Source organism: Rhinolophus hipposideros (genome assembly GCF_964194185.1).
Source record: "Rhinolophus hipposideros genome assembly, chromosome: 9".
In the NCBI taxonomy this organism is placed as follows: domain Eukaryota; kingdom Metazoa; phylum Chordata; class Mammalia; order Chiroptera; family Rhinolophidae; genus Rhinolophus; species Rhinolophus hipposideros.
The window spans coordinates 38146840-38172509 of record NC_138055.1 but is presented as its reverse complement, the minus strand read 5'-3'; the positions used below and the strand labels follow the sequence as shown (position 1 = coordinate 38172509).

At 32.9% G+C, this 25670-nt stretch overlaps 1 protein-coding gene across 13 annotated transcripts in view; it reads left to right on the top strand.

Annotated features, from left to right (window-relative positions):
- The window catches only part of INTS13 (integrator complex subunit 13), a gene marked incomplete at its 3' end in the record, with an annotated part of 31025 nt that extends 6227 nt beyond the window's left edge, over window positions 1–24798 (top strand). For 3 of the 13 annotated variants that reach the window (XM_081060926.1, XM_081060932.1, XM_081060931.1), the window contains 14 exons: window positions 3208–3410; window positions 3794–3874; window positions 5342–5432; window positions 7246–7374; window positions 8901–8985; window positions 12163–12252; window positions 12435–12542; window positions 14852–15030; window positions 16123–16293; window positions 16547–16701; window positions 17008–17238; window positions 18765–18904; window positions 23529–23664; window positions 24441–24798. In XM_081060926.1, coding sequence (XP_080917052.1) covers window positions 3208–3410; window positions 3794–3874; window positions 5342–5432; window positions 7246–7374; window positions 8901–8985; window positions 12163–12252; window positions 12435–12542; window positions 14852–15030; window positions 16123–16293; window positions 16547–16701; window positions 17008–17238; window positions 18765–18904; window positions 23529–23664; window positions 24441–24480 — 1839 coding nt within the window. Of the gene's footprint in view, window positions 1–2703; window positions 2823–3207; window positions 3411–3793; window positions 3875–5341; window positions 5433–7245; window positions 7375–8900; window positions 8986–12162; window positions 12253–12434; window positions 12543–14851; window positions 15031–16122; window positions 16294–16546; window positions 16702–17007; window positions 17239–18764; window positions 18905–23528; window positions 23723–24440 lie in introns of those variants that run through there. The other 10 variants (XM_081060937.1, XM_081060935.1, XM_081060936.1 and 7 more) reach the window with 5 other exon arrangements.
- Between the last annotated feature and the right edge of the window lie 872 nt (window positions 24799–25670).

The following is a 25670-nucleotide window of genomic DNA, read 5'->3' as shown; positions in this document are numbered from 1 at the left end:
CTTACCCTTGCTTTGTGTGGTACTTGATGCCTCCAGTTGCTGAACTTCTGGAATTTGAAGGACGTATCATCTTGCCTTTTTTCCCCTGTAAGCACGTAGATTTCCACTTAGTTGTATAAAGTCCATTACCATTCCTCTATTCGTTCTGATATTCTTGTTGACATTTCTTGTTTGCGGTTGTCTTCTCCATTCTTTTCATCTGTGGGTGTATGTCTTGTTTTTTCCCTTTGGTTTATGCTTTTTACAATTAAATTCCTTTAGTACAGTTTTAGTGCAGATTTTGGAGGGAGCAGAAATAAACCCATGCTCAACCCATCAAGTTTATGCTTTTTAAACATTATTTATCTAAGGATATTGAGTTTGTGGTAGATTACGTTCTTTGCTAGTATTTAGTTGGGTAGAAGACTTCAGTCTACTAGGTCCTTCACTGATGACTATGAACATGAGAGACAGGCAGTAGTGAAGTATTTGAATACATTGTTTGAATTTTTTCATGTTAAAATTTTTCTATTGATGGATGCACTTCAATGGAAATAATCCCATTGAAATGTATTTTAAATGGAACACTTTCAAAGAAAGTGTGTTTGTCACAGTGTTTGGTCTTAAAATGTTATGATTAGTGTTATACTATGTAAATATATCTAACCTTTCATTCTTTTGAGTTAAACTCACTCAAGGAGTAGACTTTTATTGGCTTGGCTTTGCATTTATTTCACTACAGAATATTCTTTATCCTTTCATTACTTGAAAAAATAATATTAAGGATTCCATCTATTCCTGCTGTATTGTCATTTTGAAATGGCATGTATTCTGCTTTTTTTCTTTCAAGAGTTATTGTGAAAAGCTCGAAGCCTCTCTAGTTGTGTAGGAACAAAAATAAGTACAAATTTGTATAGATTTTCCTTTATCTCTGTAGTGCGGTAAAAGGTATGCTTTTGATACTGGTAGATACTGATGATGAGAGAATTACTACTTCCCTCTGCTTTCTGAAGGTGAGTGCACATACCACACCCATTGCTGTTAAATTAGGAACAGAAGGGGAAACTCCAGTTGTGAAGGCAGCCATATAGCGAATCGCTGGTGTTTCAGATGCTATAAAGTAATTGACCTTAATCTTGTCTATGGTATCACATTTAATGTTAGATTTGATTATCCGTGTCACACTTTTACCTAGGTTTTGTGAAAAATCATGAATAACAAGTGAAGTAGATGGATTGAAACATCTTGGGCTGGAAGGATTGTGGGACATTTGCTTCAGCTCCTTCATTGTGCAGGTGAAGGAACTGAGGCTGACCGACCAGAGGTTGTTTGACTTACATAACTGGATCCAGGGCTCTCTCTGTTATATCACCTTACTCTATCCTAGATATCTTAAAGTTTATTTAAAAAAAAATTGTCAGACTTCAGGAGTTTTGGTTTTGCTTTTATTGGCTAAATTAAATAACATTTGAAAGTATCCCATTATGTGGGATAAGTTTTACTACTGTTTTCACTTCCAGATTAGGAAAAGGGCTAGGAGAGATTGACCAGGTTCACATAGAATTAAGAGGCAGAGGCAGAATTTTAATTCATCTCTGACTTTAAAAGTTAATCTTTCTTTCTGCTACTTTCCCCAGAACTACAATGCCCCTTCCCTAAAAAGCTACTTTTAATTAAGCTTCTCCTATATACCAGGGGCTTTATATAGTCATTCATACACAGTATTTTCTTTCTCTTTTGATTACTTTTTATGAATAGGTAATACCTATGTCATTTTAAAATAAAATTTACATATATACATACATGTGTGCATATATACACATATACGTGTGTGTGTGTGTGTGTGTGTGTAAGTGTGTAAATAAAAGGTAAACCTTGACAAGTTTCCCACTCGTCCCCTGTCCCAGTTAGTGGTGTGCTTGAGCCTGCTCATACCAACTTGGGAGAGCTGAGTGTGTGCATCTGTCAGCATATTCAGTGAAGCTTGAAATCAGCTATGGTGGGGTATTTAACCATAGATACTGGCGAACACTACACGTTAGGGCTTTTTTTTTTTTCCTTTGGAGAGCTTATTTACCAGTACATCACTGTTTATCCCCATCACTGTTAGTTTTTTATGGATCTTTCCAGATTATATTTATGCATGTACAAAGCAGTCTCCCTACTTTATTCTTTTCCAAGATTTTTTTTTGGCTATTCTGAGTTCCTTGCAATTCCATATGAATTTTAGAATTAGCTGGTTGGTCAATTTCTACAAAGAAGTCTGCTGGGATTATGACAGGAGTTTTATTTAATCTGTAATTCAGTTTGGGTAATACTGACAGTTGAACAATACTGAGTTTTCCTGTTCATGAACGTGGGATGTTTTTTATTCGTTTAGATCTTTAATTTCTTTCAACATTGTTTTATAGTTCTCCGAGTATAGGAATACATTTCTTTTGTTCAATTTATTGCTACGTATTTTATTTTGGGTTCTATTATAAATGGAATTGTTTTCTTAATTTCATTTTTGAATTTGTTGCAAGTATATAACAGTACAATTGGTCTTTGTGTATTGATCTATCCTGCAACCTTGCTGAATTTGTTTATTATTTCTAACAGTTTTTAGTAGAGTCCTTAGCATTTTCTGTATACAAGATCATGTACCTACAACATAAGATAGTTTTAGTTTTTCCTTTCCAATCTGGATTCCTTTTATTTTTCTTTCCAAATTGCTCTCTGTAGAACCTCCCACACAGTGTTGAATGGAAGCCATGAGAGTGGACACCCTTCTTCTGTTTCTGATCTGAGACGGAACACATCCAGTCTTCACCATTAAACATGATGTTGTCTGTAGGTTTTTTGTAGGTGCATTTTATCTGCTTGAGGAAGTTTCCTTCTATTTCTATTTTGTTGAGTGTTTTTATCATGAAAAGGTCTTGGATTTTGTCAAATGCTTTTTCTTGGGTTTTTTTTGCAGATGATCGTGATTTTCAAAAAATTTTTCTATTGATGTGATATTTATGATAATTGAATTTTACGTTAACTTTGTATTCCTAGAATAAATTCGATTTAGTCATGGTTTATAATTCTTTTTATATGTTGCTGGATTCAGTTTGCTAGTATTTTGTTTAGGATATTTGTGTCCATATTTATAAGTTATATTGGTTTATAGTGTTCTTTTATGGTGGTGTCTTTGTTTGACTTATACATACTCTTATCAATAGAATTGTTTTCCTTTTTACTTAGCTAATGGCAGCATTAGCTGCTGTAGGGCCTCCTAATCCCCGGGCAGATCCCGAATGCTGCAGTATTCTACATGGTCTTGTTGCAGCAGTGGAAACCCTCTGTAAAATTACAGAATACCAACATGAGGCCCGTACTCTACTAATGGAGAATGCAGAACGTGTTGGAAATAGAGGACGAATAATCTGTATTACTAACGCAAAAAGGTGAGGTGTTAATCACAGTAATGCTTGCACACAGGACATTTTCATGTCCGGTTGTAGCTTTTATTGAAAGTAGCAGGGACAGCATGTTAGCATTTATGCATGTCACGAGTGGCCTTGCTAACATTGAAGCTGTTTTTATCCAATTCTAAAACAAAGACTCATCTCATTGTAAACTGTTTAGATTGTCATCATGTAGGTTAATTTGACTTTTTTCTCTTTAGTTTTTCAGCTGGTTGTTTGGAACTGTGAATGAGCACGTTAAAGACAATCCTTACTGAAGTAATTTTAAGTGCCTAGAACAAGATAAAACAGCTGAATAGTGTGTTTAATTTTTCTCTTACTGTTACTCCTTTAAGTTTGTTGTAACTTTTTTATGCCATTAGTGATAGTCACGTGCGAATGCTTGAGGACTGTGTCCAGGAAACGATTCATGAGCATAACAAGCTTGCTGCAAATTCAGATCAGTGAGTATAACCCATAAATGAAATAAATATTCCATTTTATAGTCATATGTATTTCATTATAACTATTCCAATAATTTTAATAGTGGTTGGTAGAATTCTCTACTGGTTCTACAAGTTAATCAACAAATGTATGCTGGAACAGAAACTTTTTCCCATTGTCCCTTTCACTTTAAAATTTTACTTTGCTTCATAGGAAGGGTGATCAGAAGAATAACAACATGTAAATTTCTACTGCATATTTGTCTTGATGGCTTCCTTTCATACTCTATTTCAAATTTGTAAAATGATCAAATTGTTGGTGGCATTATTCATTATGTACCAAATCAAAACATAACAACTAATTGTATTATATGCATTTTTTGAAAAGAAAAAATATTAGACGTGTTTGGGACAGTTGCAATGTGGAGTCTAAGATGGAGATATTAATTTTCTTAAGTGGACTACTGGTATTGTAAATGAGTACGATTATTCTCACTAGGGGAAGCATGCTGAGGTATTTATGAATGAAGTATCATTTCCTCTACAACTTACTCTCAAGTGGCTTAGTTAAAAGAGAGTATATATCTATTTAGATAAATAGAGAGAACACAGGTATAGATAACACTTAGTGAATCTGGGTTAAGGATACCATGTTTCCCCGAAAATAAGACCTAGCCAGACCATCAGTTCTAATGTGTCTTTTGGAGCAAAAATTAATATAAGACCCGGTCTTATGTTAAAATAAGACCCGGGTCTTGTATAATGTAATGTAATGTAATGTAATATAATATAATATAATATAATGTAATGTAATATAATATAATATAATATAATATAATATAATATGACAGAATATAAGACTGAGTTTTATTTTAATATAAGACTGGATAGAATAGAATAGAATAGAATACCTGGTCTTCTATTAATTTTTGCTCCAAAAGATGCATTAGAGCTGATGGTCCGGCGAGGTCTTATTTTTGGGGAAACACGGTATATGGAAATTCATTGAGTAGTACTTTTCTTTTCAAATTTTCTATAGGTTTGGCAACTTCAAAATAAAAAGTCGGGGGAAACTTTTTAGCATTACAATCCAGTATTCTTGGAAATAACCAATTGTTGGTAACAGTATTGTCTGATTTTTGTCCTTAAAAAACATTAGTAAAAGGGAAACTAATACACATTATATTCATTTACTCTGTGGCAGTTACCTATTATAAAAATTGTATCTGATTATAAGAATTTTCCCTTCATTTTACCCTTCAAACACACAGAAAATTATTTTTGCATGAATTTAATTAATATATTCATTAAATGTTCATATAAGAACAACAGTTAAACAGTGTTTCGAAGTATTTAACTTTTGTGTTAACAATAGTATCTGATTCTAGAAATACACTTTTTCATTTTATAAAACTTTCAATGGTTTATCTGCCTAGATTCTTTATGTAGTATGTGTTCTATATTCTAAGTAAAAAGTTTTTCTTTAAGTCTCATGCAGATTCAGAAGTGTGAGCTGGTCTTGATCCATACCTACCCAGTTGGTGAAGACAGCCTTGTTTCTGATCGTCCTAAAAAAGAGGTAAGTACAGAAGTAATGGAAGAAAAGATCATTGTTAATTATTTTAATAAATGCTGGAAAGAGTTAGCATTATAATGATGAGATTGCCAACATTTTCTGTCAAGGAAATACTTAGAATTTTCAAAGCAACCTGTAGAGCAAAACACCTAGGTTGGTTCTATATGTTAGAATTGTAGAATTTAAAGTGTTTTCTATTTTGCTTGCCTGTTGACATTTATTTAAATGTGTTGCAAAACCATACGCAGTTTACATTTTTCCTAAAATTTCAATTACTGTAATGAATTTCAGTTGCTTTAATGACTTTTTATTCTATAAAATTTTTTTTCCTCATTAGAAAAGAAATACACTCTTTAACAAAAATACACTCCAATAACAGTGAAATTAAGTTTACCCATTTAGAGGGGGAAAAAACCAATTTCCAACCTTGGTTTTACTTTTTAAATAAATTTGAACAATTTTAAAGGAAAGATGACTCTGTTGGTTGTTAAAAGGATTTGCATCACATAATATTCCTTGTTAGTGATTGGAAATACAGATATGTGTATTTATGTAATTATATTAAATGTGTATGTTCTTATGTTCAGGTTTTGCATTTAGCCTTATTTAATGTAAACGTGAAGTTTTACCTTAGTCTATGAATGTTTTATAGTAAAGTGGTATTTTTAGATCATTTAGCTTTATTGTTGTGTTTTTAGGTGGTTTTCAGTGTAAGCCCATTTTTTTATTTAACGTTTTTCTGCCTCTTTTGATAATGTAGCAGTATGTTGGTTTTGTGGCAACTAAAAAATTTATTTACAATAAATATTGTTCCCCTGGAATTAGTAAACTTTTCTTTTTTTGAAGGGGAACAGGCCTTTATTGGGGAACAGTGTGTACTTCCAGGACCTTTTTTTTTTTCCAAGTCAAGTTGTCCTTTCAGTCTTAGTTGTGGAGGGCGCAGCTTAGCTTCAGGTCCAGTTGCCATTGCTAGTTGCAGGGGACACAGCCCACCATCCCTTGCGGGAGTCGAACTGGCAACCTTGTGGTTGAAAGCCTGCGCTCCAACCAACTGAGCCATCTGGGAGCTCAGCAGCAACTCAGCTCAAGGTGCTGTGTTCAATCTTAGTTGCAGGGGGTTGCTGCCCACCATCCCTTGCGGGACTCGAGGAATTGAACTGAAAACCTTGTGGTTGAGAGCCCATTGGCCCATGTGGTAATCGAACCAGCAGCCTTTGGAGTTAGGAGCATGCGTCTCTAACTGCCTGAGCCAGCGGGCCGGCCCTGGAATTAATAAAATTTTGTGTTTCCTTGTTATAAGTAACTTTTGGCTGCCTTATCACATTTATTAGTGATAAAATATGAGTGTTTGTGGTGATTTTCACATTCATTATAAGTAATTTTATCTTTAGGGGTTTGTCCTCTCCACAAAATGAGTTATTTTTTCTACAGTATTTCTACAGGCCACTTTAAATCCATTTTGCACATAGGTAAATAAAGTTAAAATTATAAATTAAAATGCATATTTAAAACAGACTATTTTACTCTTAAGTTTCAAGGGAACAGGGACTTTGCCTGTTTACTGCTGTATTCTCCAATCGCTCACACAGTTTCTGGCATATAATGTAGTGAGTTCTGCTTAATGCCTATCTGTTGAATGAATGAATGTATGAACATTTATTGCTAAAATAATGATCATTGTTAATTTGTGGACCTTTTTATTTTTCCAAATTCTAGAAAGTAAAACTACTTAATTTTTATGGGTTGAAGTAAAATATTTAGCAGTTGGTTATAGTGTATTAATGTTTTTTGGGTTTTTCTTCATACTTTTTTGTAGTTGTCCCCTGTTTTAACCAGCGAAGTTCATAGTGTTCGTGCAGGACGGCATCTTGCTACTAAATTAAATATTTTAGTACAGCAACATTTTGACTTGGCTTCAACTACTATTACGAATATTCCAATGAAGGTAGGCAGTTCTTTTTCCTGCTATTTTGAAAGCTGTGTTTTGCTTTTTAAATATTTGTTTGATGTGTTATTTATTTTAATTGAACCTTAACTTTTTCTCCCCATATCATATTTTCTGTTTTGCTAGCCCACGTTCAGTGTCTTTGACCAGGTTAGTAAATACTGAAAAGCGACAAGAAAGGATCACAGAACAAAATGCTGTATTTTTCTTTCTAATAACACTCTATATTGTTTTTTTGTTTTGTTTTCAATTATGTTCTCGTTATTTTCATCAAAATAGAATCTCTATCTTAAATGATTACTTTTTCTGTGATTCTTTTTCCGACACCTGTGTTACTAGATTTTACTTACATTGTGTATTCTGGTGGATCTCTTATTTTCTGTGTTTTTGTTTTTGCCTACCCATTATAAAGGTGTTTGTAACTAAAAGTCCAACTAGGGGAAAAGAACTCATAGTTTTAAAAAAGTTTATTACTGTAGCTGAAAAACCAAGGATGTGAGTCTTACGATTTTACCAGTGGGTTTTCTTAGGAATCTATTGCTACCTGTTCCATTTCATCACATTATCATTAAGTCTAGGACTAGAACAATGCCTGGCCCATAGTAAGCTTTAAATGAATTTTTACCAAGTGGAGTTGATTTTAATTTTATTGATTACGTTTATAAATAAAGTAACCACTCTATTTAAACACAAATAGTCTTTCTTATAAATCCCAGTGTTGTTGTTTTGCCACCATATAAAGAACAGTAAATTACATGAGAAATACCTTTTCATTATTAATTTCCTTCTCATCTGAGTGGCTGGTTCCTTAACAGAGATTGTAGCTTCTCCCAATAGAATGGTTTGGATACAGAAGCAATTAACAAGTAAAGTAATACATATAATTTCATGAGTTATAAGAAAAGTACTCTGAGGGTGACAGATACCTTGCTCTTAGAATTTGATTATATTTGTGTGCTCCTGGTGGGACTCTTTCTTTAATCTCTTTTTCTTGTTAGTAGATAATATTGAAGTTCCTATTTACTATTTAGTGAAAACAAGTTTCTAAACTTGTTCATTACGCTGTATTTGCTATTTTATATAATTTGTGTTTGCTAATTTATTGTAGGTATTTAAAGATGCTAATTCCTCCTTTAAACAACTTTTTCACTCTCAATTTATATAAATTATTTCAATTACATTATATTTGTATACAGATATTTGTGTATATTTGTGCAAGACAATGCATTCAGAGTAAAAAATTTTTTAAATTTCTGCATTTAATCATCTATGTTAATTCTGACATAATGTAAGAAAAATCTGTATTACTTATATATACCCAGTAGTTTTTTAATAGAGTTCATATTGCAGTGGAAAACTATTGCATCTTTAAATAGATGAATTATTGAGCAAACTGTACCATTATTATAGCTAATTTTTATTGGGTGTATTTGATCTCATTTTAAGCAAAAAGCAAAATTACTAGTTAATAAATAACTTCATTATTTTGAAAACAAAACCCAAGTTATTTTAAATTTTGCTTTAAGGAAGAGCAACATGCTAACACATCTGCCAATTATGATGTGGAGCTACTTCATCACAAAGATGCACATGTAGATTTCCTGAAAAGTGGTAAGTAAGAGACATTGTAAAGTCTTAATTTGTAAGATCTAACATGAAAGAATACTAACAGCTTTGAGAAGTTCTTCAGTAAACAAACCTAATTGATTTTAGTTCATTCCTTTCCAAACTTATCTGACAGTGTCACCTATTAATGGCCATGGAACTAGTGTTCTTTCTGTAGAATTTACTTTGGGAAAGACTAAGCTAATGGAACAATATTGAGAAAGAGAGCCATTAGAAATATATCATAGTTTCTCTCTTGTAGGCAGACCAGCTTTGGAAGGGAAAAGAACAGGAGCTGCCCTGAAGAGTAATAACCTTACAGCTTGCCTGGATAAAAACCAGTTGTTTTGATATTTGTGTTGCTACAGTCTCAGAGACAGAGGAAAAACTGAGGGTTGCTAGATGGGGAGTGAGAGGTAGGGGCAAGGTGAGGGGATTAGAAAGCACAATCAGTAACCACAAGATTGCCCCAGGGATATGAAAGTCAACTTGGGGAATGTAATCAATAATGTTGTAAAGATTTTGTAGGGTATCCGATGGACATCTGTCTTATTAGGGCGACCACCTCAGGGATGATGTAGATGCCTGATCACTGAACTGTACACCTGAAGCTGAAGCTGAACAATAATGAATGTCAACTATAATTTTATATATATATTTACAAGAAGTGGAGTACAGCAGTAGGAATAGAGACAGTGGAAATGTAATGTAATGACAGTGGAAATGTAATGGTATGTGATGTCAGAGGGGTAGTAGATGGGGTGGTTATCACTGTTTGAGGGATAAAAATGGTAAATGTCTATTACATTGTTTTGTACACCTGAGACTAATTTAAAAAATTAATCATATTTCTATGCAGTAATAATGAGCACACCGAAAATTTAATTAGGGAAACAATTCTATCTAGAATAGCATTAAAAATATTTAGGAAAAAAATTAACAAAAGGAGTATAAAACTCAGTACTCTGTAAACTACAGTGCAGTGCTGAAATTAAGGAAGACATAAATAAATGGGAAGATATCCCATGTTCATGGATCAGAAAACTTAACATTCAACCATAATTCTTTAAAAGTTCTCTGTTGTACTTGGTCTCTGGTTAAAAATTCAGTAATTCAAGATTTATAGAAATTATAGCCAGATTAAATATGGCTAAATTATTTCAAAATACTTCTAACCACATGCTTTCTACAACAGATTCAAATAATTCTATCACATACTTTTACATTCTCTTGAATTCCTTGTTTCTGCTTCATACTGGGATTCATTATACCCCTGGTGAAGCATGAAAGGGTAGTAATTCAAAATCGGGAAAAAAAAGAAATTTAGTGTTATTTTTTCCTCTAGAAAGTATTTCAACCTGTAGGTCTCTTCTCTAAGCTGTGATTTCTGTAAGTGACAGCCTGATATACGGGAAAAGACTGTGGAGTTAAGAGACAAGATTTTTAGCTAAAGTCCCATGTGTTTCTAGACGTTAGTGTATATACTTATAAATTAAAGATGCTGGATTAGGTGAACTGTAATATTTCATCCATTCCTAAAATTCAGTGAAATTACCTTTAAGATTTCACATTTTGTTACATCTTTTAGCATGTTTTCTATATAAATTGATGCCATCAGAGAATTAAATGGTTGACATTGTGTTATAAACATCTTCTGAGTTAATACCATGAACCAGTCAACATTAGTTACATGTATAAGCAATGTGGCAGTGAACATAACCTGAATTTCTAACAGGAGAAAAGCTATTAAGGTAAATGGTTATAGTAATGTTTAACAAAGGAATGTAGAGAGCTTGTTTTTGAAAATACAGTATGTGGAAATTTCAAAGAACCTGTGAGGTAATACCAATTTCTATTTTTAAAACTTAGAAAAATGGTAAAAATATTTTTTGCAACACAACATATTTTTTTAAATAGTTATTGATTGACTTATAGTTATTTGTATTATGCATAGACACCGTGTGCAAAATGTTATGGTAGCAGTAGGAACAGAGTGCTGTAGGAAGACACAGGATTGCATGTGATTATGCCTCTATGAGTTAGGCAGGCTTTACAGAGTAGGTGACATTAGAGCTGGGTTTTGATGAGTAGGCTTATACTTTAGCCCAGATATCTTCTCTAAGCTCCAGATTTATACAGAGAATCCCCAACTGACAGTGGTTTGAGGTTACGATTTTTCAACTTTAGGATGGGGTGAAAGTGATATGCATTCTCTAGAAACCGTACTTTGAATTTTGATTTTTTTCCCGGGGTAGAGATGCAGTATGATAGTCTCTTATGATGTTGGGCAGCGGCAGCAAGTCGCAGTTCCCAGTCAGGTACACTATCACAAGGATAAACAACCAATTCTCTACAGTGTACTGTGTTGCCAGCGTTTTTTGGATATTATCTTCTTTGCATGTTTAAGGTCTGCTAGCCTAAACTATGATATTAGGTGTAATGCATTTTCGACTTAACAAGCTTTAGAACTCAAACTAGTTTTCACTTCTCAAAGAAGCCTTCCCTGATGTCTCAGCATAGGTCAAATCTCTTTGTATAGATGCTCATAGCACTATATACATCTCCTTCCAAGCTTTGTCAGCTTGATAGTTTTTCATTTATTCATTATTATTTTATTAACGTCTGCTTACTCTAGACTGCATTAAGGCAAAAAATGCTCACTGTTATAACTTATGTATTTACTTTCTATTAGGTTGGTGCAAAAGTAATTGCGGTTTAAAAGGTTAAAGATAATTTCAAAAACAGCAATTACTCTTGCACCAACCTAATCCCTTATTTTATGTTTCTTCTTATACATTCATTAGGATTCAGTATAATTAGTTGTGCATTTTAGAAATCTGTAACTTTCTTTAATTACTTAACCATGTTGTTTTATTTTTTAATGGTGTCAGAGGGGAGCAGTTGTAGATTATTGAAATTTAAAAAATATTTTGCTATTGACTTTTAACGTAGTGACTGAGGTGATTAAATTAATTGATGAGAAATTTGGAGGAAACTTAAATATTTATTTTAATCATAGCTAATATCCAAACTCTACTTGGTGTTTTTCTACTTCATAAAAAAAGATATTCTCCCAGAGGTATTTTCTTTTATAAAATTTAAACTCCTTCAGGTCTTGGGTAAACAGTTTGAAGTTTATAGTCTATTTGGTAACGTTACTGTTTCTCTGACTTATTTTTCAAGGTGATACCCACTTAGGTGGCAGCAGTAGAGAAGGCTCATTTAAAGAAACAATAACATTAAAGTGGTGCACACCAAGGACGAATAACATTGGTAGGTATTTAAAAATAATTGAAAAAGAAAATAATTAAACTAAAGGTACTTAAAGTGTTGTGTTATATAGGGTTCAGTAATTTGCTGCTTTTTTACTGTTTGTTTTTGTTTTAGAGGCTCAAAAAAAGTTTTTAATTTCTCTTTTAATTGTGGAAATATTTCTTTATATTCTTTCAAATCAGTGTTTTCTTCTATTTCAGAATTACACTATTGCACTGGCGCTTATCGAATTTCACCTGTAGATGTAAATAGTAGACCTTCTTCCTGCCTTACTAATTTTCTTCTAAATGGTAACTTTCATTATTTAATTGTTTTGACTGAGATTATTACAAGTGAAATCATTAGTGAAAATGAAAATGTGAATTCTGGGAAGCCATTTTCTTCAATACAGTTAAACTGTTTTATTTCCCAGAACTGTTTTAAAGTCATATAATCGTAAATACCCTTTGTAGTTTTACTAATGTTTAAAAATAAGATGACTTTATGTCTTTCAGACTTATCTAAGTTTTGTTTAATGTATTTTTTAGTGTTTTTAATTTAAAAATTTGACCATTAGAGTCTACGTTGATTTTTTTTTTCTTTTTAGGTTTTTAAAATAACTTATTTTTAAAAAGGTAACATGTACATATACTAGGAAACTGAAAAACACAAGAAGCAAAGAACAACACCATCCATTATCACAAGCAGTTTATAATTTGACGTGTCCTTGGTCCCCTGTGTGTATCTACACAATTAAATTTCCATTTTTATATAATTAAGATTGTACAGTTTTGTATCAAGCTTTTTCACACATCATATTTACCATTTCAGAGTCCCAAAGCTATATGAGTATTTTGATAATCAAAAATACACTACATTAACTCAATTTGAAAGAAAAAAAAATGTAATCCTGCCTTTATTGGTGAAGGAAATTTCATAAAGGACAAAAATGGCAACAGGCCTCTAGATAAAGATATTGGCAGATTTACAATTAAAATACTACATTCCCTTAATGTTCAAAATGAGACATAAAGCAACAGTACACAAAGCATAATGCTTCAGAATTCATTATGATCTATACTTCTAAAATAGTAGCAAGGAGGCAAGTTTCCACTGAAATACTTACTAGTATATTCCTATAGAACAGCTAGAAGAGATGCATACATCAGTAGTTATCATCACAATGCACATACAAACACATCCACACACTTCCTTCCCTCTATCCTTCCTTCTGCTCCTCTGCCGCCAACCTAACGAACAAGTCCTGACGTCCATTTCTCAGAGATGGTTTAATAATTGCATGTCTAAGATGTCTGTTTTCTATCAATTGTAACAGAAAGATATTTACAAATTGGTTAATTCAGTAGCTCTCCTTTTTATCATAGCCACCTCAGAACATCTAAAAAGCTCAGATGTTGCAAAATAATGAACCTCATTCACAATTAACACAGGTACTTTATAAAATGCACATAATAGGCCTATGGTTATAACCTAAAACTGTCTTCTAGATGTGGAGATACTAGCCAAGAACCCTGCCTTCACCCTTCCTCTTCTCCCACTTCCACCATTTCAGTGACTAAGTACTGGACTACATCTAGCTCCAAGAGGCAGATTAACAAAAACACTCCCAGAAGACAGGACTTACTGAAAACTAACAAGGGCATTTATAAAGGGATTATTTTACTACCTCCAATTTTGATATACTTCGGGCATTAGTGCTTTTTTTTATCCTTGAATACATAGCAATATTGAATAAAATACACATATATATAACAATGGTTAGACAATCTGAACTACATTAATTTTTTTGAAAGATAATGTAATACAGGCCATTTATTTTGGCCTATTGAATTTTAAATTACAAAGTATATATGGACTTACATCTTCTTAGACACTATACCTTTATCATAAACAAACATATTTTCAGTGTTATTTTGTATGATTCTTATACATATGGCCTTAAATCTGTGGTTTCCTTCTGTGAAAAAAAATTTTTTTAAAAACCAAATTATTGTATTTCATTTACTAACTCTAAATTCTAATAGCTTCTCTGGTGATTCTTATAACTAGGTTTTTGAGCCACTGATGCGATGAGTTAGTTGTCCTTTATCATAAGGTTAATTTCATTGTTATGTTAAGCTCAATTTGATTATCAGATTATGTGTAGTCCAGGTTAAATAACATTTGATCATGTGAAATAGAAAGTAGTTTTGGTAACAGTGCTGATAATGAGCTATTATGGAAATGAATTGAGACTGCTTTCTCCCCCAAATGTTGTATAGCTTTAATAACTTGAGGTTTATCCAACAGTTGTCTCACTTTTCTTCTTGATATCCAGGAGAAAAATTTCATGTGACATTGTAATTGAATGAAGAATATAACCAAACATTATACTAGAGATCACTCTATTTATTTTGGAAAACCATCTGTATAATTGAAAGCTTGAGTGACCAAGAGAAAGCTAAAGCTAGAGTTCAGACTTTTTGGACCTGAAATGTAGATGTACTCAGTTAACAATGCTGGTTAAAAATTCGAGGATTAGTAAATAAAAAGAAAACTGTGGACATAAATCTTAGGGGAAAAAAATAAGAGCTCATTTGATTTTCATTACTTTCGGCAGGTCGTTCTGTTTTATTGGAACAACCACGAAAGTCAGGTTCCAAAGTCATCAGTCACATGCTTAGTAGCCATGGAGGAGAGATTTTTTTACATGTCCTTAGCAGTTCTCGATCCATCCTGGAAGATCCACCTTCAATTAGTGAAGGATGTGGAGGAAGAGTTACAGACTACCGGATCACAGTAAGACTCTAATATCTATAAATTTTATGTTTTGAGAATGTCATCATTCAGCATGTAGTTATTATTGAGTGCCTATTAAGCTAAGATCTGTGACAAAAAGGGGTTTGGAGCAGTCGCTTACTGTTATTTTAATTAGATGAGTTTCCTTCAATACTTGCTCAGAAGAACTGTTTATCAGTACATAGTCATCTTTATATATTCATTGTGTGCTTAGAAGTCTCTGAATATTATTGACATACTGGAAAATAGAAATAATGGAAATTGATTTGAACTAATATTTTAGGTGGAACCTTACTTTTAGTAACTTAAATGGCAAACAAAAACATTTCAATATTTGGATTGCTGCTATTTTGAAATAACACTAAATTTTTGTGTTATTTAAAGGTGCATTAAGGGAAATTGTGTCTATTTTCATAGTAATTCCATTTCTCTGATTTTAATTTTTCACTCCCCCTCTCATTTATATTCGGTATTTCATGTTGTCTACTTTTTGAGGTGGTTGTGAAAATTAAATGTGATTGATATATAGGAGTACTTTGTAAACCAAGGTGTTATATATTGTAAGTAATTGTTTTTGATGAGGCTTTTCTTTATTATTTTTACATCTTTTTTAATAAAGAGAAAACTAATAAGTGTTCATTGTGGAAAATTTAGAGTATGGCTATCTTAAAAAACAGACTATATAAATTACCTATAATTCCATCATTCAAAGATAACCACTATTAAAATTTTGATGTTATCAAGGTAGTTTTTTATTAAGCATATTGGTATTCTAATGTGATTAACTAATTTTTCTATCTGTATATGATATAAAAGACTTAAGTTATAGAAGAGAAGAAAAAAATAAGGGTTCCTTGGCTTTTAAAAAGTGGAAAGTATTTATGTTTGAGGCTTTCTTCATCTCCATTGTAATAAAGGCTGATAGGTTTCATGTTAGAAGGAAAAAAAATTAGTGGGGGGTGATGGAGCTGAGAGAGAATGCTTTGTTGCATATCACAGGACAGAAGACATCAGGGAAACAGACTGTTACATGTAATCCATAATGACACATTAGAAATAGTTTCTAATTTTATCTTATTTGGTTATCATTAGGATTTTGGTGAATTTATGAGGGAAAACAGATTAACTCCTTTTCTAGACCCCAGATATAAAATCGATGGAAGTCTTGAGATCCCTTTGGAACGAGCAAAAGATCAGTTAGAAAAACACACCCGATACTGGCCTATGATTATTTCACAAACCACCATTTTTAACATGCAAGCGGTAAGTGTTAAATAGTTTCAACTTCTCTTCTAGATTAGTTATATATTTTTTACAGATACCATTTCTCAAGCAAAGAATGAAATATGCGAGTTTGCTACAGTTAAAGAATTAGTAATAGAAAATTGAAGTGAAGGTTATATTAATAGATTGTCTCACCATGGTAATGTTTAAAATCAATTGAAGTTCTGCCTAGTTGCTTTGATATTTGTTTTTCAAGACAGATTTTTTTTTTCTTTTAAAAAAAATCTAACAGGTAGTTCCATTAGCCAGTGTTATTGTGAAAGAATCTTTGACAGAGGAAGATGTGTTAAACTGTCAAAAAACAATATACAACTTAGTTGATATGGAGAGAAAAAATGATCCTCTACCTATTTCCACAGTTGGTACAAGAGGAAAAGGCCCTAAAAGGTAGTTTTTTTCTTTCTTTGTCTATATATCACATTTACGTGACACATACTGTTTTTTAAGCTAACTTATTCACGATATAGTTTATATGTGTGTGTGTGTGTGTGTATGTATATACATATGATTTAGATGAAATGATATAGATTATAGAATAGCAGAATTGGATACATTATAGCTTAGAATTGCAGCATTGACTATCTAGGAAGAGAAGTCCATTTTTAATTATTTTCTTTTACTTTACCAGTAGCAAGTGATACTTTAATATTATTTAAAGAATATTTCTAAGATTATTTTAAATCTTTACTTTAGAGATGAACAATACCGTATCATGTGGAATGAATTAGAAACCCTTGTCAGAGCCCATATCAATAACTCGGAGAAGCATCAAAGAGTCTTGGAATGTCTGATGGCCTGTAGGAGCAAACCCCCGGAAGAAGAAGAACGAAAGAAACGAGGAAGAAAGAGGGAGGACAAAGAGGACAAGTCAGAGAAAGCAGTGAAAGATTATGAACAGGAGAAGTCTTGGCAAGATTCAGAGAGGTGGCTTGTTGATACTAATACAGCACCGTGGTACCTTTTGGCATACCATATTCTACATATAGAACAGTCAAACCTTATTTAATAGAAGTTCATTTAATGTTTGTTTATTTCATTTATAACTGAGATTTTATCATTCTTAAAATCTAAAACATCTTAAACTTTTCTTTACAATTTCTTTACAATTAGGGGGCAAAGGTAGTGTTTAATTTTTTTTCCTAATTACTTTCTGAAAATTATAATTCGTGATGTTTGGTATCACTAGTTCCTTATCTGTTATGAACATCAAAATCATAGTTTTCTTTTTTTGTTCTGTAAATATCATTATACTGGCATTTGGCATAAGATTTCCGCCCTGGAAGAACAGTGTTCTGGTAGAGATAGACAAGTAAGTCAGTGATTACAGCAAAGTGTGGAAGGTGTTATTATAAAAATAGGTACAGATAAGATCATAGTCCTAATTCTGAAAACCTTCCTCAACATTACATCTTTTTCCTTAGTTTGTGATTTACATAATGAGACCAAGGTTAAATTTTAAAAAACAAGGAAGTAATAAAGGCCTATAAATAAAAATATCATAACACATTAGCTGGCTTTGTCTTCTACGTTCTTGCTAGAAATAAGGCAAAGAACCAAGTACATAGTATAATGGCAATGTAGTAAATCTTTTAAAAACAAATCGGAACTTATTAAGGAAAATTTCAAACATACAACAGTAGAATAAGTTACCCATTATCTACTTTCAACAATTATCAATTCATGGCAGATATCATTTCATATATATGTCCACATCCACTCCCCTCACCACCACCACACCGTCACCACCACCATCCACCTCCCCCATAGGAATATTTTGAAGTTAATTCTAGAAATCATATCATTTCATGCAAAAATTAGAATGTAGACCTTTTTATTCTCTTTGACCTTAGAAGTTCACTTTTCCTTAGGGCCACTTAGCTTCTGAAATGGAATTGGCTCAATTACAGAAGAAGAAAACAGCAGTCTCATTCAATCCACTGATATTCAAGTATATTTCTATATATTTTGAAAGTTTTTCTATTCTCTAATGAAACTCAAAATAAACTTGGAGCTATTTTGTGGAATGTAAATACATTTCCATAGTATATAAACCAGGGACCAAATGATAGATTTGTTAATCTTTTCTGTAATTTGAAATAGAATTTGGTCATATCATTAAAAATTAAAATTGTGAAGATCCAAAGATCACATTTCTGACCCTTCTAATTTTAACTTCTTAAATTTTCCTCCATTTTTTTCATATTTTACAGCTAACTACATTACTGAATTATTACATTATTATGATGAAGGAAAAGGGGAAACTTGTGTTTAATTCATTAAGTTCTCTTACCTGATTTTAGATTGAGATTTAGCTTCTGATTATTTTCTAGGTTTACTTTGTGAGAGCAGCTATCTTATTAAGGCTGTCATGCAATATCTAGATTAATTATTGGACTATTTAGATTTCTAAAAATTTAAACTTTCAATTTTATTATTTGTCCCTCTAAAAGATTAAAAGGAATCTTAGAGCGTGGAAAAGAAGAGTTGGCTGAAGCTGAGATTATAAAAGATTCTCCTGATTCCCCAGAACCCCCAAACAAAAAGCCCCTTGTTGAGATGGATGAAACTCCTCCAGTAGAAAAATCAAAAGGTAAAGCAGAACTGTGGTAACTATGCTTGTAAAAAGTTTTTCAGTTTAGTTCTGTTTTGCGCAGTGTCATTTAATATTGTTGTGTGTATCAGGAAGAACTGCTACTGTGTTTCCCCGGAAATTCCCCTTATTTTAAATATAAAATAAGACCTGGTCTTATATAATATAATATAATATAATACCAGGTCTTATATTAATTTTTGCTCCAAAATACGCGTTAGAGCTGATGGTCCAGCTAGGCCTTATTTTCGGGGAAACACGGTAACTGTTCCTGTTGATGTTTAGGAGATTCTTTGTTTACAGCCTTGGGAAATACAGGCAGTAAATATATTTGTCAGCATTAACTAAAAAGTAGTGTCATACCTAATGAAGTTTGGAAAATAAGCACTTGTACTATAAAGCCTGTGTTTTAAGCAAGTTTCATTATGTAAACTTGAATCTGTGTACGTTTCTGACATTATACTAAGTGCTAGGTTATTGAAGACACTTTTTCCCTAACGCTTATTAAAATTATGGAAAGATGTAATATCACCAATTTGTTGATAAATTAAAATGTGTCAGTGAGTTTCAGTAAAGGTATTATAAACAATATTTACATTATAAAGCCTTGTATCTTTAATTTATAAGCTGAAATGCTTAATTTCCTCTTGAAAGAATTCTTCTTGAAGGCATCAAAGATATGATTTGGGTTTGGAGCTTATGAAATCATTGTACGCCTTAGTTATTTTGAAGGAAACTAGATTTAGTCCTTTTAGCATAAATGGGAAATGGTGCAACAGAGGACTGTCTAATTTCTTGCCACTGCTAAGCCTATAAAACCTCAGGACTGGCCAGATTATGATTATTAGCAGCTCATCGAAGGGAGAAGGTAGGCTTGTTTGGTTTTTATATACTTCTGCTATAGTATACTCATATATATTTTGATACATGTTAATATTCTGCAGTTCACTGATTTCTTTGAAATCAGAGAAAAGGGCGATCTTATCCTATTTGCCTCTCAGACATTTGCCAGGGTGCCTGAAAAATGAATATATATGTGTTGATGAATTATTCTACTTCTCACATGCCAAAATATGCCATTGATTAGGATGAGAAATTTAGGTTTAATCTAAACAGTGCTTCAACTTTGCTTGGAAAATAGAACTCTAAAAATTACTTAATAGTGGCAAAAAGTTGCAAGTAACCAAAACACCTTTTAATAAGAAAATGACTAAATGATGGTGAGTCCATAGGGTGGAGTTTATGTAGCCCAGGAATAATTATTGCCACAAATGCCCATTCTTCCCTCTTGCTAATGTATATCATTCCTGCTTCAGCTTAAGCAAGTCCTTTTCAGGAAAGACTTCTCTGACCTCCTTTCACAGCTAAGTCAGCTGTTTCTCTGTGCTTTCATTGCATCCCAGGATTACTGCTGTGAGGACACTTAGAGGACTGCATTGACCTTGCTTATTAATAACACTCCTCGACTCCTAGTTTGAAACATTTAAAGGCAGGGGCTTTTCAAAATGTATTGCTATATCACTATCACCTAATCCAGTCCTGGCCCATAACTGAAGTTCAGTACAGAAGTTCAGTTATTATTTGTTGAATGAAAGAATGAGTAAGTGAATGCATGTGAAGTTTTTTTTTTTTTAAATATTTTTTTTATTGGTGGAGGGGAACAGGACTTTATTGGGGGAACAGGGTGTACTTCCAGGACTTTTTTTTTTTTCCCCAAGTCAAGTTGTTGTCCTTTCAAGTCTTAGTTGTGGAGGGTGCAGCTCAGCTCCAGGTACAGTTGCCCTTGCTAGTTGCAGGGGGATGCAGCCCACCATCCCTTGCGGGAGTTGAACCGGCAACCTTGTGGTTGAGAGGACACGCTCCAACCAACTGAGCCATTTGGCAGGCAGCTCAGCTCAAGGTGCCGTGTTCAATTTTACTTGCAGGGGGCGCTGCCCACCATCCCTTGCGGGACTCGAGGAATTGAACTGGCAGCCTTGTGGTTGAGAGCCCACTGGCCCATGTGGAAATCGAACCGGCAGCTTTTGGAGTTAGAAGCATAGAGCTCTAACCGCCTGAGCCACTGGGCCGGCCCTGAAGTTTCTTTTTTTAAAATCAGGCAGTAAAACTGTATATACCGTGATCTCCATTCTGTATGTTTTTGTTTTGCTTTTTTAAAGTTTTTATACATTAGTTTGTCACTTAAATGGAGTTCTGATGACTTTCACCCTAGAAACACTAAGACCAGCAACTTGAGTGCAAATCACTGTCTGTCCTGTAACTTTCTATTCAAGGCTGGTACTTGAAACTTGTTTTTTCTTGTATTCTATTTTATAACCTAAGTCATATGTCTCTTCCGATGAGCAATGTACATGGGCCTTTTATCACACCTCAGTTTCATCTGCTTTGGAAAATGACCTCCTAGGATTCTCCAAAGTGAATATTGTGCCTGCCGTATACTTTGTATGTAAGGTTGGGTTATTCCAAACTTAAAGTCTAGATTTGAAGGAAATGTATGTAACTCTGTTAGTATGATGCAGTAACAAAAAAACCAAAATGTAATTTTGTTGATATAGCTTGGCATTGACAGTTATTTATACTTGTTAGAGCAGTGGTATTATGGATGATTTTATTTCCTCCTTTATGTTTTGCTGTTTTCTAAATGTTATCTAATAAGCGTATATTAGTTTTATAATATGAAAAAGAAAAGACATTTATTTTTAAATTTATTTTTGAAAAATTTATGTGCAGTATTATGAACTCTTTTTGGTATACAGTCCTGTGGATTTAAACAATGCATACAGTTGTGTAACAACCACTAACACAACCAAGGTATAGAACTGTTCCATCACCCCAAAAGTTCTCTTGTGTACCCCTTTGTAATCATCTGACACTTCCCCTAACCACCATTCACGTGTTGTCTCCTATAATTGTGCCTTTTTCAGAATGTCATGTAAATGAAATCATAAAGTATACTACCTTTGAGGTTGGCTTATTTCACAAAGCATAATGCATTTGAGATTCATCTGTTTTGTGTGTTTATCAGTTGCGCATGACTAATTTTATTAGAAATTGCCAATTTATTTTTCCAAAATGGCTGTACCATTGTGCATTTCCACCAGCAATTAATGCGAGTTCTGGTTGTTTTGCATCCTCAACAGCACTTGCTATTGCCAGGAATTTTTTTTTTCCCTTTTCTACTAGTATGTAGTAGTATTTCATTGCGGTTTTAGTTTATATTTTTTCATGAATAATGATGAGAGCCTCTTTTCATTTGCTTATTTTCCATCTGTATGTCTTCTTTGATGAAGGGTTCACTCAAATATTTTGATCATTTTTAAATTGGGCTGTTTGGTTTTTAATTGTTGAGTTTTGAGAATTTTTTATTTATTCTGGATGCGAATCCTTTGTTGGATATATGATTTGCAAATATTTTCTCCCAGTCTGTGGCTTGTCTTCCTCCTTCTAGTGACTTTGGCAAGCACAAGTTTGTAATTTTGATGAAGTCCAATATATCCTTTTTTTCTTTATGATTATGCTTTTGGTGTTATATGTAAGAAATCCTTGCGTGACCTGAAGTCACAAATACTTGTTTTAATGTATTCTTTCAGTTCTTTAATTTTAGATTTTACATTTAGGCCATGGTCAACTATAGCTTGTTTGTTTTTTAATAAGTTGCAAGGTGTGGATCAGTGTTCATATTTTTGCACTAATGTCCTAATTGTACCAGTAGTATTTGTTGAAAAGACTGTCCTCTCTTCATTGAATTGCCCTTGTACCTTTATCAGAAATGAATTGATTTTATATGTGGGAACCTATTTCTGAGTTTTCTTTTATGTTCCGTTGGTCTGTGTGTCTGTCCTTTTGCCTGTACAGTATTATCATGATCGCTTCAAGTAGAGTTTTAAAATCAGGTAGTGAGTCTTCTAACTTTTTTCTACTTTTCAAACTTGTTTTGACTATTCTAGTCCTTTTAACTTTTCATACCAAGCCTTTGACCTACCTAACATACCAAGCCGGAGTCTATTAACACGAGAAGCGCCTACTTGCAATTTTGGCCCTTGGCTGCCATCTGGGAACTTGACTTTTAAAACATTCCCTAAATAATGAAGTTAGTTTGCTTTAGGTCTGAACTGAATCACCTGCTTTCTTTTGGGGAATCTGGAATTTTGGTAGTTGTAGTTTGGCAAAAAATGCCTATGTGACCAGCTGCCAATAGAAACCGTGGACTTTGAGTCTCAACTGGGCTTTCAGGGCAGAAATGTTGTACACACATGGCTGCAGTTTTGCTGCTGGAGGAGGCAGGCACTCTTTGTGAACCCTCACTGGAGGGAGAGAGCATGGAAAGCCTGAAAATAGATTATTCTAGTCTTTGCTTTAACTGATCTGGCTATGTATCCTTACTCTGTTGTTATAATGATTCTTAGCTGTGACAGTAACTTTATGTTTAGTTATTTGAGTCCTTCCAGCAAATCACTGAACTAATAGGTGGTGTTGGGGAATCCCTAAACACATACAGTTTTGAATAAGGGAAAGATGATACTGCTTTAATTGTATAAGACTATAGAATTAAAAGTAAATTTTTTAAAATTTGTGAATTTTGAAGTAATGAATTATTCTTTTTCTCTTTCAAATATGACACCAGGGCCAGTGTCCTTATTATCCTTATGGAGTAATAGACTCAATACTGCCAATTCCAGAAAACATCAGGAGTTTGCTGGACGTTTGAACTCTGTTAATAACAGAGCTGAGTTATATCAACATCTTAAAGAGGAAAATGGGTTTGTATTATTTATTGTAAAAGTTAGTTTAGTTAATTTCCTTATTATAATAAGTTAAAAAAATAATCAACACTGCTTGTTTCTTGTGTTCAGCTTTTATTACTGATGTGATGAATTGATACAAGTTACCTCTAAAAAGAAAAAAATTAACTTCTTTGATTCTTTGTACTTGTAAAAGACATAATTATATTGATTGTAACCCTGAAAGTTTGTACTCCTTATAGCAATTTTTTTCATTGCTCAGTAAACATCATAGAGGGAAAAATCATAGAGAAAACTTAGTATACAACACTGAATCTGCATAAAGTACTGGAGGAAAAATATTTACTATTAAGTAATACAGTGTTAGGAATATTGATTTTAATTGAATAAATCTTGGGTCTCATTTTGATCTCTTTTTTTAGAAGACCTCTTGAAAATGTATTGCTAAAGAAATATCTTTAGTGGAAAAAGGAAGTAAATCCTTCATTAAATGGCAGAAGTTTTTTCCCTTAGTTTTGCTTGGACTGGTATTATGAAAAAAGTAGCCTTTGAAAGTAAACTTTGGGAAAGTCGCTTGATCTCTCTGGGCCTCAGTTTTCACTCATCTGCAAAATGAGGAAATTAGACTGTTTCCCATAGGAACTCGAACCTTAGCTCTTTTCTAAAGTGCTGACTTTTCTTTTGCTCTATGAATATATTATAGTTTAATTTCATGTGAAAGATAAGGAGAAAGATGTGGATAGTTAATGCATGTTTTATTTCTCCAGCTCATTTTTTTTCCTCCTATTTTTCAGAATGGAGACAACAGAAAATGGAAAAGCTAGCCGGCAGTGAATGGTGACTTGAGGAACTTAATTTACTATATTGTATAAATATTTTGGGCGGAATTTGATATAAGAACTTTTACAGCAAGATTGTATAGTTATGTTGCCTGGACTGGTTTTTACATTTTTAAAATATTTCAAGTAACTGTATCTTTTTTGTAATAATTGTAAAATTGGCACATATGTCAAAAAAAAAAAAAAAAAAGAAAATTGAGATTTGTCCTCCCAACTCACACAAATTTATTTTATGGTAAAGGGGTTTCCCTCTGGAAATGTATTTTAAAAAATTCTTAGGCTTCTCTTTGCTAAATAAAACTCTTAAAATATCTGAAGTGCAAAATATTGGAGTATTCCTTTAGGAAAATATATTTATTTAATGTATATTCATTTAATGATTGACAACTTTTAGAAATTAAACAAAATGTATCAGAATTTAGGTGAGATTTGCAATATTTAATTTCAAATCTTGCCTGTTAATCTGCAGCATATATAGTCCTTTTTTAAAAAAAATTATGTTTTTATTTGTTTATTTTGTATTTTATTTTAAATATTTTTGTTTATTTGTTGCCCATTTTAAAGCAGAGTTTTCAGATAGTTGGTATAAATTTATATTAACCCCTATTGGATAATGTTACATTTTGTTTTCTGCTAAAAATTTAGCATCTATTGACTTTTCATATTGAAAGAGAGGCATAAAGGAGATAAAGAATTACAAGAAAGGAAAACACTAGGTTATTTCTACCCTTGAATAGAATCTTGGTCTCCTCATCTCAGAAATGTCATGGTTATATGGTATACGTTTGGTGAGTCTTCTTGTGCTGCTTCATCTGGAAGCTTGTAACATGTTGCAAGAAACATGTTATTTAAATGTTGAATGCTAATTCTAGGCTTGTCGTTTTTCCTTGAGTGTGTAGTAGAGGAAGGGAAAACCTCTTTGTTTATAGAGATTCATTATTTTCTCTTAAAAACACACACACAAAACAACTGCTGTTTAAATGGGTTCAGCAGGCTCCCTTGTCAATCCAGGGAAATCTACATTGCTCTTTTTTATAAATTCCTGTCTTATTCTCAGCCCTCACATTTGTCCCCTCCCCTCAGCTAGAGTCATTTTTATTCCATACCACTGTGTTTAGGTGTCCACCTACACAAAGCATATATCAGCATGACTCGTCCTAGTTAGCATCTTAGACTTGCAAGATT